Raw genomic sequence first — 22,194 nt, 5'->3', positions numbered from 1 at the left:
GTGCCAGTCTCAGGATTGTGGACAAGAGCAAATGCCCCCTCCCTTGCCAGCTCAGCACTTGCTACAGTGAAATATAACTGTGTCAAAAAGCCTAGCTCTCTGGGAACTCATTTCAGCTTGAGCTGCAGTGAAATATATTTTGTATCAAATGATTTTTGGATTTTAAGAGGCCTAGCTCTTAGCCTGGTCCATTGGCCTGTATTTTACTGAGAGCAAGGGCTAGCAAGGCTAACATATTTCTTCAAAATTTAGGAGCTCAACTTTTTTAGGATGTTGGGTTCATTATATTTATTTATTTCACATGTTTAGATATCAGTGATCAAAATCATCTTTATACTCGGTGGAGTTTAACCTTAATTAAATCAGGGATGGGCAACCACGGTCCTCTAGGGCCACAAACCATTCGAGTTTTCAAGATTTCCACAATGAGTATGCATGAGATTGATTTGTATGTACTGCTTCCATTGAATGCAAATCAATCTTATGCATATTCCTTGAGGAAATTTTGAAAACCAACTGGGTTGTGGCCCTCAAAGACCGTGGTTGTTACCCCTGTAACAGTTCTACCGCCTAAGTATTTCATATAGCAGATATCTTGCTGAACAAGATGAATAAATTCCTAATAACAGAGCTGAAAGATAAGGTGTTGATTTGATCCACAGTCCACAAAATCCATCACTAGATTAACAGACTTATATCAGTACTGTGCTGTTCATCAAGCCGTGGTTTATTGTATACATGGATCATTCCCATGCACAGCATTGAGAACAGTTTGTTTGTGGGTCATATTCTCATACTAGTAATCAACAACAAATTCAAATATATTTACATAGAAACATAGAAGAATGTAGGAAGATAAAGACCATATGGCCTATCCAGTCTGCCAATCCATGCCATCTACTCTCCCCATCACTCCCTTAGAGATCCTATGGATTTGTCCCAAGGTCTCTTGAATTCATATATGGGCCCTTTTACAAAGGCACAGTAGACTCTACGCACGTGCAGTACGAGCCAAAATGAGACTACCGCCAGGCTAGCATGCCCCCTGACGCTAATTTTGGATTTGGCATGCACCTATACCACCGGGACAAATTATATTTTATTTCCTACCTCACGCAGTGTTTCTGGTGTTATTCAGCAGCTGGCACACACTGACCAGTCATTGTGCATGTAGTGTGTGAGCCCTTACCGCTAGACCAATGGGTGGCATTAAGGGCTCAGGCCATAAATAGGCGTGCGCTGGTTTCTATTTTACCGCTGGTCCTTTTCACAGCCCATTGAAAAAAAAACAACTTTTTCCTAGATGTGGTAAAAACTGGCGCAACGCACGCCAAAATACATGCCCACAGTACCGCAGGCCACTTTGTGCCACAGCTTAGTAAAAGGACTCCATACTGTTTTAATCTCCACCACCTGCAAAATGAGGCTGTTCAACAAATTCATCACCCTCCGGCCTTTCTTCGAAAGTATGCATATTCACATCTTTCAATCTGTCACCATACACTTTTATGATGAAGACCACTGACCATTTTAGTAGCTGCCCACTGGACCGACTCCATCCTGTTTATATCTTTTTGAAAGTGTTCAGGAATACCAGCTAACACCATTTTCATGAACCTTTTCAGACTTCACATTTTCCTTAAGTCACCCTGTTATCTGTCTATATGATAGGCCATTGCTATGGTGAGTCATTATTCTGTAGAGCAGTGGTTCCCAAACCTGGTCCTGGAAGCACCCCAACCAGTCAGGTTTTCAGGATATCCACAATGAATATTCATGAAAGAGATTTGCATGCAGTGGAGGCAGTACATGCAAATCTCTCTCCTAAATATTCATTGTGGGTAACCTGAAAACCTAACTGTCTGCCTGGGGTGCCTCCAGGACCAGGTTTGGGAAACACTGCTGTAGAGGCTGGCCAAAGGACTATCCTACACAGGAAATGGTGCTTACAACTGCCTTAATCGCTGCCCTTTCGCCAGCCTCTACTCTCTTCTGCTTGTGCTGTTTCGTCGTCGTACAGGTTGTTCCTGTTTGCTGAGTCATTATTCTGCACATGCAATGTACACGAGGTAAAGTGGTGCAAAGCAGACACTAGGATTTGAAAATTAAATCCCTTTCAGTGGAACTTTCTCCAGAGGTAAATAAAAACTTTTTTACCCACATAATTCCCTTGAAATACTGTCCCCTAGAAGATGCAAATATCCTTTTGTTTTCACTGGCTTTCTGTCTCATGCGTGTGGGTATCTCAGGCTATAGACAGGATTTAAAACTTTTCTAGAAACATGTAACATACGGGTGTTACAGCTTTACACTTGGAAACGTGAACCCAGAAGCTGGCTAATTTGGGCATGTCCAACCATGAGTTTTCCTGTTATATAGGTGATGCCTCACCTAGAGGAAAAGGATGAATTATACTTTTAATGTGAAAGTAAAAAATCATAAAAATTCATAAAATCGTACCACGGGGCAGGGCTGGTCCAGTCCAGGAGGACCTGGCTCTCCTTTGTTTCCCTTGGCTCCTTTCCGACCTGGCATTCCCCTCTCTCCCTGTGAACACAGTGAACACATGTTTTATTTATTGGGATTTATTAACCACCTTTATGAAGAGATTTACCCAAGGTGGTGTACAGCAGGTAGTTTAACATAAAACTTACAATTTTGTTCATAGCATAACAATAGTAAAATAACCAAGAATACACATAAATACAATAAATGAGGTAAACTTGTAAGCAGTAAATTAAAACCTAATAATACAACTACCGTGAAACAATATAAAAAATATACACATTTAATAGCACTGGAATTCCAAATACCAGAGATATAATATAATATTAACATAATACTGATACACTGCGTAGATTTAGGCGCACTGTGCCATATTCTATAGCTAGGCACCTAAATTTTGCCTCTTCTCTTTAGAAGTTTGGAGCACATCATTACAGAATACGCTTAGTGAGCTGTGTGCCTAAATTTCAATCAGTACTCGCTATTGTTTGTTAAGTGCTCTCATCAGCGCTCATTAGCTTAAGCCAATTAAGTTATGCGCGATGTTATAGAATCCATGCCGATTATGCCATCTAAATCTAAATGAAATATATAGAATCTGGTAGTATTTGCAGGTACGTTTTCTGTCCCTGGAGGGCTCACAATTTAAGTCTTTGTACCTGGGGCAATGGAGGGTTAAGTGACTTCCCATGGTCACAAGGAGCTGCAGTGGGACTTGAACTCTGGTTGCCAGGTCAAAGCCCGTTGCACTAACCATAAGGCTACTTCTCCACTCCAGTTGGGTCCTTTGTAGCCAAGGTCAGTTGTGGATGATGTGAAGACAGTACTAAAGGGCTGATGCAGAAAGATACCATGGGCCTATCGGTTACTGAAGGTTGAAGTGGGTTGTACATTCTGAGCAATGCAGTGAGGAATTGAGTACAGGTGTTAGCTCAGGCAGACTCCATGGCCACATTAATAATTAAAATAAATGCTAATCAGGCCACTGAATATTCCGGGACAATACAGAAAAGTAAGGAGGGGCTTTTGGCACATGGTTACCATGAGAATTTTTTCTCCAGGTCCAGGGCTGCCTGCAAGGGTTTGCAAAGAGGGTTTCATGCCAGGTTTTGAGATTTAACTGCCAGTTTTTGTCTCCTTTTGTAATCAGAAGGAAGCCCCTGCAAGGTTCAAAGGCAAATGGGATGTAACAGATATCTACCTGTGTCCGAGCAAAAACAAATATGAAAGCATCCAATGGCACCTGCTCATTTGCAACTAAATATGAGCCTTGCAAAATGCAATTTTTGCTAGGCTCATATTTAGGCGCAGAAGCACAGGTGCTGATGTGTGCTGACACTTTCAAAATCTTTGTGCACATGTGTCCGGCACACTCCCTCTCATTATTACCTGCAAGTTTCTGTGCACAAAATTTGCATGCCATCAACCTTTTGCATGACACAGTATTACGCTCGTGGTAGAAGCCACACACTCAGAAATCTGGATGTGGTTCTACCATGAGCATTTCTGTATCAGCCCTTCGGTGCGTCTGCAGGGGAGGGAAGCTGAGGGGGTAGAAGTAAGTTATGCTTATCAAGCAGGGTGACACCCAGTGGCCAGATTTAGAACACCTGATATGGGGTTCTGGAAAGGGACCTGGTGCATAGCTCCCTGCTTCAGAACCATTGCTGCAATGATCAGATTAGGAACAAAAGGGGGGAGCGTCTATTAAAATAAGCACTGGGATCCCAGTATTGGTTCCAATTCTGCCTGAAGAAAAAAAAACCATCTTAACTAGAAGGTTCACTGTGTTTTCTTTGTTTGTAAATACTCTGATACAAAGTGATTTTGTGTTGTAGAGTTGAAGTTACACTGCCCGACTGTAAAGAGTAGGGTTACCATATGGCTCCAGAAAAAGGAGTATAACAAAAGAGAGGGAACAAAGTACAAACTAAAGTCCAAACAAAAAAACAGCACCACGGGCCTTTAAAATGGAACAAAGTTCTTTAATGAATGAGCCTTGACCCGACACGGGCCGTGTTTCGGTGACTAGCACCTGCGTCAGGGGTCTACATAAAATACAAAACATAGAAATAATATATTTTTAAAAATTGTTAACATATAATGAATAAAACCAAGAATTAAAAATAATATTTAGACTCATCAAGCATACATATATAAGCCTATATAAACACCTAAAGCATTTAATATTTTAACATTGCATTTAATAATTTAACATTCTCATATATTATTATATAGTAATTTGAAAATAAATGGATAATTAATCAAAACAAAAATGGTAATGGTAACTCACCACAGTGATGACGTGGAAAACTTGGGGAATAACTCGAATATTTTCATCTACAATATTCCTTACTTTTGGACAAAAAATTTTTCATATATTAATATATGTTTAAAATGCTTATTTTAATTATTAATAATATATTTTATAGAAAGGCCATATTATATAATACTGGCTATAACTGAATTTAAAAATAATTTTTTAAAACATTTTAAAATATACAACAAATTTCAAACATTACACTGATAATATCATGAGCCTTCAAAAACATTCAAATCAGCACAGAATAAATAGATATATACATCTTCAAATATAAAAGCCAAAAATATAATATCTAGTGGCATTACTTGATCTTAATTTTGAAAAAACAGCATTTTGTCACTATATGTGTATATATATATACATATATATATATATGCATATATATACATATGTATCTGTGTATATGTATATCTATATATTATAGCATAAACAGGGCTTCTATTATCTTTTGAAGCTCTGGGTATATTTATTTGGTTATCTGCCAATTGCAATTAATTATGTAAACTTTATTTGTAACTGCTATAATGGTATTTTAGCTAATGACAAAATACCTTAAAAATTTGCATTTATTTTGTTATCTACCAGTCACAATTAATTATACAAATGGCATCTTGAATAGTGGCAAAGGATTAACAGGGCTTTAATTCACATATATATGTTTCTCACATCAGCATTCATTTAATAAAATGTCTTCAATATATCTTTTAAAACATAGCAAAGATGATTTTCATAAACAATAAAATACTGACTTTCATTTTAACTCAAGTGTCAAAAGAAAAAAATCTGTATACCTCAAACTATATTGCCAAACAGAAGGGTTTCAATGAGTATAACAAACCATAATGCCACAGACATTACCAAAAAGATTGTGCAATTGATAAAAGTTGTTAAATCATGAGGCAGCAAATACTATTATCAGTGTAATGTTTGAAATTTGTTGTATATTTTAAAATGTTTTAAAAAATTATTTTTAAATTCAGTTATAGCCAGTATTATATAATATGGCCTTTCTATAAAATATATTATTAATAATTAAAATAAGCATTTTAAACATATATTAATATATGAAAAATTTTTTGTCCAAAAGTAAGGAATATTGTAGATGAAAATATTCGAGTTATTCCCCAAGTTTTCCACGTCATCACTGTGGTGAGTTACCATTACCATTTTGTTTTGATTAATTATCCATTTATTTTCAAATTACTATATAATAATATATGAGAATGTTAAATTATTAAATGCAATGTTAAAATATTAAATGCTTTAGGTGTTTATATAGGCTTATATATGTATGCTTGATGAGTCTAAATATTATTTTTAATTCTTGGTTTTATTCATTATATGTTAACAATTTTTAAAAATATATTATTTCTATGTTTTGTATTTTATGTAGACCCCTGACGCAGGTGCTAGTCACCGAAACACGGCCCGTGTCGGGTCAAGGCTCATTCATTAAAGAACTTTGTTCCATTTTAAAGGCCCGTGGTGCTGTTTTTTTGTCCAGAAAAAGGAGGACAGATTAAGCCAGTCCGGAAAGAACTAGGAAAAGAAACCAACCTTTTCTCCTCTTTCACTTCTCTCTCCTTTCTCTCCTCTAAGGCCTGGGAAGCCCTGTAGAAGAGATTTATAAACAAAATGATTTATTTCTGTTCTATCAAAAACCTAATTGATCAGATCTAAGATACTGCCTTGTTGGGCAGGCTGGGTGGAACATGTAGGACTTTATCTGCCCACATTTACTATGTCACCAGTCTGAATATCGCCAGTGCCTGGTGGCAATCGAACTCCCAGACAGGGCCGCCGAGAGGGGGGGACAGGGGGGACAAAATTCCCCGGGCCCAGGCCTCCGGGGGTGGGGGGGGGCCCAGTCCAGCCCGCCCGCTCTCTGTCGCTCCCTGGCAATGAACTTAAGCGCCTCACCTTCGAAAGCGCAGCAAGCAGCGGCAGACCACTCCTTCCTTCCGTGTTCCGCCCTCGCCTGATGTAACTTCCGCGAGGGCGGGACAGGGAAGGAAGGAGTGGTCTGCCGCTGCTTGCTGCGCTTTCGAAGGTGAGGCGCTTAAGGTCAGTGCAGAGGGCCCGGGGGTAGAGAGAGGGCCAGGTGGCGGGTGGAGGGGGGGCCCCGGGGACGGCCTTGTCCCGGGCCTGGCCCAGTCTCTCGGCGGCCCCGCTCCCAGATATTCAGTTCCGATATCCAGGCACAGAATGGCGCTGAATATCCAGGGATAAAGAACCCATGAACGGCCAGTGTTTAAAAAAAATGCTGACAGCCATGGGCTGAATATGGACCTTCTAATGTTAATGAGTTCTAGATTGAAATACTCTGTACTCTGTAAAGTTAAAATACTTTGACTACATGCACGTATAATTCATTATTTCAAGTGCAGCAAATTGCTGTCTGAGAACAAGAAGCTCTACCCGGATCTGGAGGGGGCTTGTGTTCCAGAGTGCATGCACACATGTGCTCAGGGCCAGCTCAAGGCAAGATGCCACTTGAGGCAGAGCTAGGACGCCGTCCCCTCCCCCCCTGGCCGAGATGCTGCCCCCTTCCTTCTTCCAGCCCGTTTCTGGTGTTGCACTGTTGCTGGCACCAATCTTTTCCCTTTGCCGCGGCTGCCTGAGCCTCTAATGAAACAGGAAGTTACATCAGAGTGGCGGCCGCAGTAAAGGGAACTAGCGTTAACACGGAGTTAACTTCGCCGTATTTAAAGATAATCTCATTCCACTCGGCACATAAACGTAGGTAGTAACAAGTAATAAAGCTGTAAAATTTCACTTTGAAATTCAGAGCGGTTGCTGAGAAAACAGCAAAAACCTCTTTTTTTGCCCACCTTGTAGATAAATAAGTCTTTGCCCCTTTCAAAGTTCTACTGCCCACCCCACTCTCTCAACTTGTTCTAAAAAATAACAAGTGTGAGAAGTCAAAGAATACTCACATCCAGTCCTGGTTCACCTGGTCTTCCCTAACATGAAAGAAAGAACACAGCATGATACTCTATATTAAATGCCAATACAACAAAGTCCATCAGTCAGGTATAATCAACCTAACGAAACAATCTCAACAATCAAGTTTTAGTTCTCATTCTTGTAAAATGTGTACTACTTACAATATACAATAAATATGAGGGTTGGACCATCCTATATGCCTGACATCTTGCATACTTAAAGGTCAATATTCATCAGGATGATATTTGGTAAAATTATCTGGATAATTAACTGCTAGTGATGTGCATTCACTAGAAAGAACACAGGAAGTGTCAGCAATATTTCTCATGTTTTGTGTCATTTTTTGCCTGATGCTTTAACAAACTTGCTTTGTTTGTTTATTTGGAATTGCTCAACACCTTTTTCAGTAGTAGCTCAAGGGGGGTTACATTCAGATACACTGGGCATTTCTCTGTTGCTGGAGGGCTCATAATCTAATTTTGTACCCGAGGCAATGGAGGGTCAAGTGACTTCCCCAAGATAACAAGGAGCAGTAGTGGGATTTGAACCAGTCACTTTTGGATGTCAAGACTGGTGCTCTAACCACTAGGCCACTCCTCACGCCACTCCTCTGTGCCAGTCTCTCCTCAAAAATAAATTGCAGGTTAACTCACAGCAGCTGAGCTGCTGCCTCCCCTAATCTTCCCTAGATCTCAGTTGATTATAACTCCCCTCAACCTCTTCTCAATACAGCAAAATCTGAGGCTGCTTGTAAATGCTGCCTGTCTTTTCAAGCAGACCCTCCCCTCTTCCCAAAGACAGAGAGGGCCAGTCTTTCTCATTCCTTCTCATTCTGCGAGAAAGCATGCGGAAATCGATGCGTATTCCATAACAATGCGCATAACTTAGGGGGTCTTTTACTAAGGCGCACTCACGTTAGAGACGCCAATGCATTCCTATAGGCGTCTCTAACGTTTAGCGCATGCCCAACTTTAGTCGCGCTAAAAACGTGAGTGCACCTTAGTAAAAGACCCCCTTAATTAGTTAACAGGCTAATCAGTGCTGATAATTGGATGTTAACAGCAATTATCAGCACTAATTGGCATTAATTAGAATCTACGCACACTACTTGCTAAGCATATTCTGTAATGTGGTGCGCGTAAATTCTAAGTCACATAGTTGAAAAGTGGGTGTGGAATGGGCGGGTCATGGGCATTTCTAAAATCTATGTGCGTTGTTATAGAATACACCCGCTCTGCCTCTAATTTTGGCGTCGGGATTTACACCAGGTTTTAGTTAGCGTAATTGATCATGACTAAATTTAGTCACGTGGACCGGCGGTCGGCATATTCTATAAAGTATCCCTAAATTAAAGCGTACTTTATAGAATATGCTTTGATTTCCGCATGGAAAATCTCAGCGCAATATATAGAATCTAGCCTTAAATATTTGTAGGTTAAAATAGACTCAGAGTCCAGCCATAAACCCCACCACCACAAAAAAAGATGATGATGTACCTTTTCTCCTTTAGTACCCGGCAGACCAATGAGCCCCAATGGACCGGGTGGACCCTGAAAGGAACATTCACCATATTAGATAAAACCTTTTACAAATATAAGCATTTACAATTACAAGAATAATATTAGGTTTTACTTACTGGTGGCCCACTGTAACCGTTTTCACCAGTGTCACCTTTGTCACCTTTTACACCGTCCAGACCCTGCAGGAAAGAGGATTCCATTTAGGATTATCACCAGTCAAGAAGGTCTTGATTGTGGGGCTGTAAATTTTATACACCAATAAACAAACTGGAGAATTGCTTTGAGTCCATGGCAGAGCTGGGTGTTCCTGTGCTGCGGGTCTGGATTTGGGCCTGGAGCTTGTCACAATCTGAGCTACTTGAATCCTCTTAATTTTGCAGCTGAATGAAAGAAGGTCTCTGTGCTTAGATTTAAAGAGAAGATATCCATATAATTGCTTTGAAGTGATCCCAGTGTGTAAGAAGCTCAAGAGGACCAGATCTTGCTCCCCCCCAACCTTTATTAAAGAGGGAAAGGTCAGGGAAGTCTCAAGGTCAGACTGAATAAAGGAGTGAGGACTAAAAAAATAATCTTGTGACAAAGGACAAATGTAACAAAAAACAAACAAGAAAAAATACCTTCAAAACACAGCTATGGTAACTGCTTTTACCATGCTCTCTGGCATCAAGTTCCAGAGGTTAATTATGTGCTGCATGAAAAGAAATATGTTCTCAAATATATTTTTATGTATTTATTAGGATTTATTAACTTCCTTTATAAAGAGATTGTTTTTAAACCTTTACTTAGTAACTTCATGGGATGTAACTAGCCTTTGTACCCGAGATTAGAGGTTGTAGATCCTACAGCTAATTAAACATGACATTTTATTAATACTGGAGGCAACATTTTATTGGATAGTTGCCCTACTAGATAATACTGTTTTATTTTTATTTGGCTGTATAGGGTGAGAATTAGGCTAAGGGGAAGAGGGGTGAGGGTAGATATATCTTGATTTTTTTTTGTTTTTAATGTTTTGAGAAAAGGTTTGGACAAATTCATGGAGGAAAGGTCTATAAATCATTACTAAGGTGGACTTGGGGAAAGCCACTGTTTATCCCTGGAATAGGCCAGATGGACTCTACACTAGCTAACTACAGTACTTTTCGGGGCCAGGACTGGCCACTATTATGTTTCATCTCTTCTGGCTCAACTTTATACCATTCATAATTCTGCGCTGTCATCTTGCCCACAATGTATCCCCAGGTGGCATCTCATTGTTCTTAACTATCATCTTACTAGGCTCCCAACATCTCCTCAGTCCACTAAGATTTTCTCCGTTTGATCCACCTTCCTTCCTTCTTCCACTCTGCCTCTATTCCTCCCAACTTACTTGCTATTTTTCCTTCCCTCCAATCTAACTACCTTCCCCGGTCACTCAACTCAGCTATGCCAGGCATCCTCCCCAATCCAACATCTTCACCCCCCCACACTAAGCTTCAAGTTTACACAGCAGAAAGGGTAAACCATATACAGACTGAAAAATTGTCAAATTTTCTCCATTTCCCCTTGTAAATCTATGAATCTTAATTCACCTAGCCCCTTAAAACAGGGATAATAAAGGAGTTCAGGCCTCCAGTGTCGCAAACAGGCCAGGCTTTCAGGATATCCCTAATGAATATGCATTGAGATACATCTGCATGGATACTGCCCCCAGTGTATGTAAATCTATCTCATGCATATTCATTAGGGATATCCTGAAAACTGTCTGCTTGCAGCACTTGAGGGCTGAGTTCCTGTATCCCTAACTTAAAACAAGTCAACTCCTAATCCTAGTTCAACCTTGGGGAAGCCGGTAAGTTTTTCAATCAGGGACGCAAACAAACTGGGCAACACAATAATAATGGGGGATTTCAATTACCCGCATATAGACTGGGTTAATGTAACATCTGTACACGCAAGGGACATAAGATTTCTTGATGAAATCAAGGACAGCTTCATGGAACAGCTAGTTCAGGAGCCGACAAGAGAAGGAAAAATACTAGACTTAGTCCTTAGTGGTGCTCATGATCTAGTGCAGGGGGTAACGATACGAGGGCCGCTTGATAACAGTGATCATAATATGATCGGTTTTGATATTGGCATTGAAGGAAGTGAAACTAGGAAATCAAGTACGCTAGCGTTTAACTATAGAAAAGGTGATTACGACAAAATGAGAAAAATGGTGAAAAAAAGACTGAAAGGAGCAGCTCGCAGAGTAAAAAACTTGCATCAGGCGTGGATGCTGTTTAAAAACACCATCCTGGAGGTTCAGGACAAATATATTCCACGTATTAGAAAAAAGGGAAAAAAGACTAAACGTCAGCCGGCGTGGCTAAACAGTAAGATAAAGGAAATCATTAGAGCCAAAAAACAATCCTTCAGAAAGTGGAGAAGAGAACCAACTGAAAGTAACAGGATAGATCATAAGGAATGCCAAGCCAAATGCAAAGCGGAGATAAGGAGGGCAAAAAAGGACTTTGAGAAGAAATTAGCGTTGGAAGCAAAAATACATAGTAAAAATTTTTTTAGATACATTAAAAGCAGGAAACCGGCCAAAGAGTCGGTTGGGCCGCTGGACGAAAATGGTGTTAAAGGGGCGATCAAGGAGGACAAAGCCGTAGCGGAGAAATTAAATGAATTCTTTGCTTCGGTCTTCACCGAGGAGGATTTGGGGGACACACCGGTGCCGGAAAGAATATTTGAAGCGGGGGAGTCGGAGAAACTAAACAAATTCTCTGTAACCTTGGAGGATGTAATGGGTCAGTTCAGCAAGCTGAAGAGTAGTAAATCACCGGGACCTGATGGTATTCATCCCAGAGTATTAATAGAACTAAAAAATGAACTTGCGGAGCTACTGTTAGAAATATGCAATCTGTCCCTAAAATCGAGTGTAATACCGGAAGACTGGAGGGTAGCCAATGTTACTCCGATTTTTAAGAAGGGTTCCAGAGGAGATCCGGGAAATTATAGACCGGTGAGTCTGACGTCGGTGCCGGGCAAGATGGTGGAGGCTATTATTAAGAATAAAATTGCAGAGCATATACAAAAACATGGACTGATGAGACAAAGTCAGCACGGATTTAGTGAAGGGAAGTCTTGCCTCACCAATCTAATGCATTTTTTTGAGGGGGTAAGCAAACATGTGGACAATGGGGAGCCGGTTGATATTGTATATCTGGATTTTCAGAAGGCGTTTGACAAAGTGCCGCACGAAAGACTCCTGAAGAAATTGCAGAGTCATGGAATCGGAGGTAGGGTACTATTATGGATTAAGAACTGGTTGAAAGATAGGAAGCAGAGAGTAGGATTGCGTGGCCAGTATTCTCAGTGGAGGAGGGTAGTTAGTGGGGTCCCGCAGGGGTCTGTGCTGGGTCCGTTGCTTTTTAATGTATTTATAAATGACCTAGAGATGGGAATAACTAGTGAGGTAATTAAATTCGCCGATGACACAAAATTATTCAGGGTCGTCAAGTCGCAGGAGGAATGTGAACGATTACAGGAGGACCTTGCGAGACTGGGAGAATGGGCGTGCAAGTGGCAGATGAAGTTCAATGTTGACAAGTGCAAAGTGATGCATGTGGGTAAGAGGAACCCGAATTATAGCTACGTCTTGCAAGGTTCCGCGTTAGGAGTTACGGATCAAGAAAGGGATCTGGGTGTCGTCGTCGATGATACGCTGAAACCTTCTGCTCAGTGTGCTGCTGCGGCTAGGAAAGCGAATAGAATGTTGGGTGTTATTAGGAAGGGTATGGAGTCCAGGTGTGCGGATGTTATAATGCCGTTGTATCGCTCCATGGTGCGACCGCACCTGGAGTATTGTGTTCAATACTGGTCTCCGTATCTCAAAAAAGATATAGTAGAATTGGAAAAGGTACAGCGAAGGGCGACGAAAATGATAGTGGGGATGGGACGACTTTCCTATGAAGAGAGGCTGAGAAGGCTAGGGCTTTTCAGCTTGGAGAAGAGACGGCTGAGGGGAGATATGATAGAAGTGTATAAAATAATGAGTGGAATGGATCGGGTGGATGTGAAGCGACTGTTCACGCTATCCAAAAATACTAGGACTAGAGGGCATGAGTTGAAGCTACAGTGTGGTAAATTTAAAACGAATCGGAGAAAATTTTTCTTCACCCAACGTGTAATTAGACTCTGGAATTCGTTGCCGGAGAACGTGGTACGGGCGGTTAGCTTGACGGAGTTTAAAAAGGGGTTAGATAGATTCCTAAAGGACAAGTCCATAGACCGCTATTAAATGGACTTGGAAAAATTCCGCATTTTTAGGTATAACTTGTCTGGAATGTTTTTACGTTTGGGGAGCGTGCCAGGTGCCCTTGACCTGGATTGGCCACTGTCGGTGACAGGATGCTGGGCTAGATGGACCTTTGGTCTTTCCCAGTATGGCACTACTTATGTACTTATGTACTTATGTACTTAGCGCCAAATAGTTTATTTAGTGAGGAAGTTATCAATGTGGGCTACTGTTATAACGGGATATTTTAGCACAGGTCCCATTTTATGCTAATAACTCAGTTAACAGTAGTGCATATTGATAACTTCCCCCCTTAAAACCTAATCTCCTTTGGGAGATTTGTTACGCAGTGTGGAGGCTGTCATCAAGAAGGCATGTTTCTTCACTCATGCATGTCGTCCTTCGCTTACCTTAGGCCCCTGAACTCCTGGAAGACCCTGGAAAACAGAAAATTTTACACTTTCATGAACAGAAATTTAAATAGAGTAAACAAACATTTTTTTCTGATCAAAAGAAAGAATACCAAGCACCATCCAGAGAATCCCATACTATTTGGAAACATTGCTCCCAAGAGATAAGTCCAAAAGTCTGAACTGCTTGGGTTTCAGGTCAGTCTAGATTTTTGGATTTACTGGATTCTCAGTCAGTGATTGATCTCTCCCTCTCGGTTTCTCAATTTTATTTATTTTTTTTTTTTTTGGGGGGGGGGGGGGGGAGAGGAATCCAGCCTCACTTAAATGGTGTGTTAGTGATGGGTTGGTGATTCCCCATGAAAGCAGTTTTTTCTCTCTCCCGTTGCTGATGCAGGATGGGGATAGGAGCATCAACTCCCACCCATGGCTACACCTCTCCCTTCCTTCCCTCTTTCCCTTCCTGCCCGATCCAGCGTCTTCCCCCCCTCCCCACTCCACACCCCAGGCCCTCTCTGCTTGCTCCCTCTCTAACCTGAAGTCTTTGCAGTGCCAGTGGTAGCCTTAATCACTGGTTGCCTTCAGCATGCACCGGGCCTTTCCCCTCTGACCTATACTGCCCTTTCCAGGTGCAGGTCAGAGGGGGAAGGCCTGGTGCATGCTGGAGGCAGCCAGTGAGTAAGGCTGCTGTCCCCATTGACATTGTAAAGACTTCAGGACCAGGTTAGAGAGGAAGCAAGCAGGCAGTGCCGGGAGTGGGAGGAAAGACACCAGATTGTGTGGGGAGGAGAAGGGAGGGAAGGAGGGGGAGGCATAGCCACGGGGGATCCTTGGGGGCTTGGGAGAGTGATTGAAGGACCGGGAGCAGAGTGAGAGTGTGCAAGTCTGGCAGAGGGGGTCTCCAGACTCTCAGGCAGTTTTACGGGTCCTTGGGTGGTCAGCAAGAACACTTGAAGGGTTCGGATTCTTGGGTGGTCTGGACTTCTACTGTACTGTGCAAAATTCCATAAGTACATACAGCAAAAAAACTTGTATCAGGAAGTCATTTCTTTAAAATTCTTTAAGATGCTCCATTAAGGTTTCATAGTGACCTGTGAATAGTAATGTTCAGAATAATGTCACGTTACCTCACATTAGAGGTTGACGAAGTTGCAGTTTCAGTCTCAGCATTGAAACCGGCCCAAAATTCGAATTTGGCCTTGTTTCGGTTATGGTGGAAAATGGCAGTACATTTTTGGCTGAAACCAAAACTCCCCCTCCCTCTGAACAAAAGTGGCCTTCTCTCCCTCTCCCCCCCCCCAAGCAACAACAGGCCCCACTCCTGACCCTCTGAACAAAATCAGCCCCCCATCTGTAGGCTCCCCCAAGCCTACTTTACAAACCCTAGTAGTCTAGTGGCCTAGTTGGGGCAAGAGCGATCATCAGCTGCTCTTGCCGATACCAGCTCCATAGTCAAAACGGCTGCTGTGGCTACCCGCGCCAGTCTGCTGCAGGAGATCGCAGCAGCCATTTTGAGATTGGAGCCGTCCTAGGCAGAAGTGATCCAAGTTACTCCTGAATAGCAGGACTAAACTAAATGGACAGTGCTAGCATGGTGACTGCACTATTCATATGTTCAACTTTGCTATCTATAAGGATAATGGTACTGAATACATGTATTAATTTAAATGCTGGTGCTTAAATCAATATATTCATTGGGACTAAAATTTTAGCCCAATGTTAGCAACAGCAAACGTTACTTATCAACTTACCATAGGACCTGAAGGCCCTGGTGGTCCAGGTGGTCCTTGCTCCGGTATAATCTACACCAAAGAAATGAATTACTAATTAAAACTGTTTCTATCTGAAATGGAATTATTTGCTGTTTGATCACTAAGCTTATTTCAATCGAGAGGGGTAGCAGCATAAAAGGAAGTAGTCTTTAATTTAACTGAATAACCCTTTACTGGACAATTATAGTAGTAGAAATATTAGTTAATATTGCTTTATGAACTACAAATTTATTCCTTGCATTTGAAAATATTTATCCTGAATCATAACTGACTGTAAATGCCTGCATGCTACCTCCACAGCAAACTTGATATCATATCAGACTGGCTCAAACAACATAAATTAAGATTAAATCCCAATAAATCCGGAGTCCTACTGCTTTCACAAAAAGATTACCCCACTCCTGTTATTCTTATTAAATTAATGGGCTCTGTTCTTACAATAGTGCAATCTGTTAAGATTCTGGGAGTATTGATGGAGAATTGAATTTTCAAAAGTACATTTCTTATATGGTACAGCGCTGTTTTTATATGTTTCCATTAATATATTCTGTAAGACCAAGGATGCCCTTAAGGCTGCTTTTACTAAGTGTCGGTAAGCCCAACATGGGCTTACCACTAGCTATACCGGAAGTACCGCCAGGCTACCGCAGCAGCCTGGTGGCACTTCCCACCCCTACCACGCCGTCATTTCCGGCGCTACAAAAATTACCGCCGGTTACCGCGTGAGACCTTACCGCTAGGTCCATATCTGGCGGTAAGGTCTCAGACTCAAAATGGACGCGCGGCAATTTTCATTTTGCCACACGTCCATTTTCTGCAAAAATGTTAAAAAGACACTTTTTACAGGTGCGCTGAAAAAATGATTCTGTGCCTGCCCAAAATGCATCTACACTACCGCAGTCCATTTTTCAGCACACCTTTGTAAAAGGGTCCCTTAGTTATTGGTGAGAGAAATGAGAACATTTTTACCACACTCCACATTTGCTTCCTGTGTTACCCTGCAAGTGAATTCAGCTAGCCTCTTTTTGGTGAAATCTACCTTTCACCTCTATACTCTTGGACTCCTTGTTTGAGATCCAGCAGCAGCTGAATAGGATAAGCCAACAATGTTACTGCCATAAGCAAACTGAATGGTTACAGTTCAAAATGAGCCAACAACTTGCAAATTTCCATTCTAGTAATTTACACAGTGTCCCTTGAGCAGTTTACTAAGGCTGATAAACCTTACTAGAGTCTCTTGCAGACTTGCAATTCCAGCTTCTCCTTTCTCCCCTTTTGGTCCATCCACTCCCTGAAAGTTATAAAATATTAAAAGTTGGGAATACTTTTATAATTTTTAAAAGGAAGAACAGGAAGAAAGCACATCTTTTGTCAGCTTGCTAAGATGACAAAGGAACAAAAACAATTAGAAAATGGAGCGACTGCAGTGTTTCTAATCAAGAGGATAATGGTCGTGGGAGAGAAAAGAACTGTGAAAGGGAAAGATCATCGTCTACAAATGTAGCTGACTCTTTGGCCATGGCCAGGCCTGTGACAGTTGCAATAAATGGACCTATTTATTTATATTTATTAGGAGTTATTTACCGCCTTTTTGAAGGAATTCACTCAAGGCGGTGTACAGTAAGAATAGATCAAGCATGAGTAACAGGCAATTACAGCAGTAAAAATATTCAAATAACAATACAAAGTATGGCATAGTACACTACTTACAATGTCAACACAATACGTAATAGAATATTTGAATTGATAGTGAAGAGTAAAGCAAAGATGGGACATATAGGTAGGTAAGACAGTAAGAAGAGTTAGAAAGTAAGGTGACTAATTTAAAGAAAGTTGCACATGAGGTCAAAGAGATGGTTAAATATTAATATTAGAAAACAGAACTTATTTGGCTAGCTCCTTCTTAATTTTGCACCATTTTAAACCTATTTTGGGGAACAATGCCACAATTGCCTCATCAAGAAATGTTAAAACAAAGCATTGCACTTGAATGCAATATAAAAGAACATTTGTTCAGAATCACAACTCATCTTTCTTTCTGGATCACTATATTATCTTTCTTGTGCTGTTCATTTTTCTCTTTCAGCTTCGATAGGAAACTAGATTTGATACCTAGCAAGTCTTTCACAATACAGTGTAAAATTAGTCTTTAATAATTTGTAGGCAATACCTTATTATTGGACTGACTTAATAAATATGTGTTTAGCTTTCAAGAGTTATTCTCCCCTCATCAGGTCAGTGAGGAAACAAAATGGGTACACTGGATTTAAATAGAGCACAGTCACCTACATAAGTACATAAGTATTGCCATACTGGGACAGACCAAAGGTCCATCAAGCCCAGTATCCTGTTTCCGACAGTGGCCAATCCAGGTCACAAATACCTGGCAAGATCCCAGAAAAGCTCAATACATTTTATGATGCTTATCCCAGAAATAAGCAGTGGATTTTCCCCAAGTCAATTAAAAAATGGTCTATGGACTTTTCCTTTAGGAAGCCTTCCAGACCCTGTTTAAACCCCGCTAAGCTAACCGCCTTTACCAAATTCTTTGGCAACGAATTCCAGAGTTTAATTACACGTTGAGTGAAGAAATATTTTCTCCGATTGGTATTAAATTTACTACTTTGTAGCTTCATCGCATGCTCCCTAATCCAAGAATTTTTGGAAAGAGTAAACAGACGATTCACATCTACCTGTTCCACTCCACTAATTATTTTATAGACCTCTATCATATCTCCCCTCAGCCGTCTCTTCTCCAAGCTGAAGAGCCCTAGTCGCTTTAGCCTTTACTCATAGGGAAGTCATCCCATCCCCTTTATCATTTTCATCAACCTTCTCTGTACCTTTTCTAATTCCACTATATCTTTTTTGAGATGTGGTGACCAGAATTGAACACAATATTCGAGGTGCGGTCGCACCATGGACCAATACAAAGGCATTATAACATCCTTACTTTTGGGTTGCCTGTATTTTGTCATTACAGCTCAAAAGTGCAGGACAGTGTTCAACCAAGCAGTAAGGTAAGCATACAAAGTTTACGGTTACTTTGAAAGATGAACGTACCACTGGACCTGATAAACCCATTTCGCCTTTCTCTCCTTTTGGTCCGGGTGTCCCCATGTCTCCTGGATCTCCTTTAGAACCCTAGAGATAACACAACAGAATTTTATTAGGCAAGGGGAGATACTAATATAGGAACCTTTTTTTGCCCCTTTTAGGGCTAGATTTACTAACTTGTGTTAATGTGATTTAATTCGCCTTACTTAACACAAGCCCCATTATTGTCAATAGCCTTGTTTACTTAATACAACACAGAACTTGCATTAATGTACATTAATTTACATTACTGTATGTAACACGTTAACAAACTTTGGTAAATCAGGTCCTCAGTGGGAAAATAATGTATTAATATGATTGAAGAAATTCTGTTTTGAGTAAATGTTTTAATATTGTATCAAGATAAATATAATACAGCTGGCCGACTGTTGTTGCTATTAGAAAATGATCAAATATCATGGTAATCTTTCCATCCCTACTAATAAGGGAGAAGATTTCCTTCCACAAATGTATAGAATTTTTGATAAATCAGTTACATTTGTTTGTCATCTTTGGAGTCACCCATGGATACTGCTAGCTTGGACAACTTGCAAAATTATCCACTAATAGCATATTCTAGGTATTAGCAACAACACAGAGCTCTATAATCTTCTAAAACTGTAGCAAAGAAAAAGCTAGGCATGCCACACTAACCAAAAACATTCAAATACATTACAAAAACTGGCCAGTGTTTTGTTTAAATTATCTTCAGTGACTTTTGTAAACTGTCGTCTGTAGATTTATTTAATGCAAAGTGCTGAGTACACAAAAAAACCTGGATCTTTGTAATCTGTGATAACTTTTAAAGCACCAATAAGATGAAATGTTGCAGTACATGTGCATTCGGTTGGCCCTTTAAAGGGTATCACCACCCGCAAGAACTTCACCACATTTCCCTTTGATCACTGAGCACTTCGTTCCACTCATATTGCACATAAATTATTAAAATACAAATAATGAATGAAGCAATAAAATACTTTAAAAGGTAACATTTCATCTGATGACTATACCTTCACTCCATCCACTCCAGGAGGGCCAGGTAACCCAAGTTCTCCCTGTGTTGGTATAAAAACAGCATGGTAATAAAGTGAACTATCTTGCATGAGAGGACACAATAACGTCCTAGTTACTGCATAACTTGTTAGGACCTGGATAGCCTTGACCCAAATGTTTGGTGAGTTCTGGGGCTCACTCTTTCAGTATGACCCATCTGGCATCTACAGGAATCGCCTTCTGCTAAGCTGCATTCTCTCTGTTAATGCGTTTGTGTTTTGTGATTTTCCCAGCAGTACCCGGTTCGGATTGGCTGGTGCATTTTGTCCCTACTCTCGACTGTGTTCCTGGCTGGAGCATTATTGCATCTGTGCTTGGAGATGTCTGCATTATCCTATGATGCTCCTGTTTACATTCTGATCTCTTTCAAATTCCTGGTCCTTAATTCCAGCCTGGCTTTGACCCTGCTTCTTCCTGTTAGTCTTATGAATTGTTGTTAAGGGGCTGTGTAGCAATAAACAAGGATTGGGCACAGCTCTGAATCTAGTTTCCAGTTCTTGTTGGGTGGTGTCGAGCCAAAAGTGAATCTTAAGAGGGTCCCGATTTCTAATAGCTGGTCACAGCCCAGCTAGGGAACATGGTAGAACTCTAATACTTGGAATGGAGAAGTAGCCTAATGCTTACTGCAGTGGTCCGAGAGCCAGGGGAACAGGATTGATTCCCACTGCAGCTCCTTGTGACCCTGGGCAAGTCAACTAACCCTCTGTTGCCCCAGATACAAAACAAGTACCTGTATATAATATGTAAACTGCTTTCACAGAAAGGCAGTACATCAAATCCCATTCTCTTTCCCTTAAATGGGCCTTCTGATATGAGTGACTGCCAAAGTTTGCAATGTTTAGCATATTTCTGAACAGGAGACAGTGGAGATGACAAGAAACCACAAAAATATAAATGATGCAAGGAAACTTTAATGATTCTCTTCCATCAGACTCAACACGGGCCGTGTTTCGGCTGAATGGCCCCTATGTCAGGAGTCTAGAACAATACAGATGAACAAGTAATGTCGATGTTCAAAGTTGTAGAAAAATCCAGGTAAAGTGAATCAATGTAACCAAAGAATCAATCAGAATCAATCTGCTCTTTCCCAAACTGCACCACTCTTGGTGCTACTGAAGTGAAATAATTGAATACAGAGTTCGGAGGGGAGTTCTCTTCAGAAATTGAGTAGAGGAAGAGTAATATAGTGGTTACAGAAGCGTAATTTACAGTGCTCTATAATTACATGCTTAAATGTCAGCCCTGCGTGAAACTCCCCTAACAATAATACAGTAAGGGGTGAATTCTATATATAGTGCCGAAAAATTTGGCATTGAAAAAAGTGATATTCTATAAGCCACATTTAAAGTTAGTCACAGTTTATAGAATAGCGTGGTGCAAATTTACGTGCCTAAATTGGGCACGTATCCTCACTTATTCTATAACTGCATGTGTAACTGCTAGCAATGTCTCCATTCCACCCATGACCCTTCCATTTCTTTGCCCCTTTTTTCTTGCACGTAAAATTCCAATTAAATCTAATTAGTGCCAATAATTGCTTGTTAAAAGCCAATTATGGGAGCTAATTAGCTTATTATTCAATTAAATTGCATATGCAAATTATACTCATCTAACCTTTGATCCTGGTGCTCCTTGAAGACCTGGTGGACCTTCAGGCCCTTGTAATCCTGGAGGACCTGGAGGACCCTGTGAAGATTTCAAATATAAAAGCATCTTTAAAGCAGACGTCTAGCTTGCAGCCATTAAAATAAGGTGATTTTTTTCATTTAAATTTTTTTTAAACTCCATTCTTCACACTAGGTTTCTTTTCTGCTTTATGAAAATATATTTTATCTCCATGCATCTTTAATTATAATTACATCTCCTATGCTATCTCTCCATCCCAGGGGTCATCCATATCTTTATACAATATTGATACATCAGATGCACAGAAACTGAGTTGCAACACCCATATTTTGACATTGAGAGTTCAATTTTCAAAGCCAGTTCCCCAGGAAAACAGTAATTTATTTGGGTAAACCAGATGTCTGGAAATGGCTAGAAGCACATGATTCTATAGCAAGCTCAGTTTAACTAGACTGAGGGCAGGTGTCCTCATGGGTGTGTTTTGGACAGGATTGAAAAATAACATGCACAGATGGTATTTTCAAATCTATGTTATTTTCCAGATAACTTTTGCTCCCCAACAAAAGTAGATGCAAAAGTATGCAAGTACATTATATCCAGGGCAGTTTTCAAAGGTAAAGGAAGTATGAAACTTTTTTTTTTTTTAAATTAGATATAAAATCTTTGTTCCTACATG

The 22,194-nt window shown here is 40.5% G+C and overlaps 1 protein-coding gene across 1 annotated transcript in view; it reads right to left on the bottom strand.

Moving 5' to 3' along the window:
• Positions 1-22,194, bottom strand: part of COL23A1 (collagen type XXIII alpha 1 chain) — a 463,688-nt gene that overhangs the window by 8,797 nt on the left and 432,697 nt on the right. Inside the window, exons 18-28 of the mRNA XM_030213109.1 lie at positions 21,507-21,578; positions 19,850-19,894; positions 18,807-18,887; positions 16,972-17,034; positions 15,723-15,773; positions 13,972-13,998; positions 9,411-9,473; positions 9,271-9,324; positions 7,765-7,791; positions 6,386-6,439; positions 2,461-2,547 (exon numbers count right to left, since the gene is read on the bottom strand). Of these exons, the coding sequence (XP_030068969.1) occupies positions 2,461-2,547; positions 6,386-6,439; positions 7,765-7,791; positions 9,271-9,324; positions 9,411-9,473; positions 13,972-13,998; positions 15,723-15,773; positions 16,972-17,034; positions 18,807-18,887; positions 19,850-19,894; positions 21,507-21,578 (624 nt within the window). The remainder of the gene's footprint in view (positions 1-2,460; positions 2,548-6,385; positions 6,440-7,764; positions 7,792-9,270; positions 9,325-9,410; positions 9,474-13,971; positions 13,999-15,722; positions 15,774-16,971; positions 17,035-18,806; positions 18,888-19,849; positions 19,895-21,506; positions 21,579-22,194) is intronic.

This window comes from Microcaecilia unicolor, chromosome 8 (assembly GCF_901765095.1).
Source record: "Microcaecilia unicolor chromosome 8, aMicUni1.1, whole genome shotgun sequence".
In the NCBI taxonomy this organism is placed as follows: Eukaryota; Metazoa; Chordata; class Amphibia; order Gymnophiona; family Siphonopidae; genus Microcaecilia; species Microcaecilia unicolor.
Note: the sequence above shows the minus strand (reverse complement) of the source record. Positions and strands in the feature narration are given on the sequence as shown.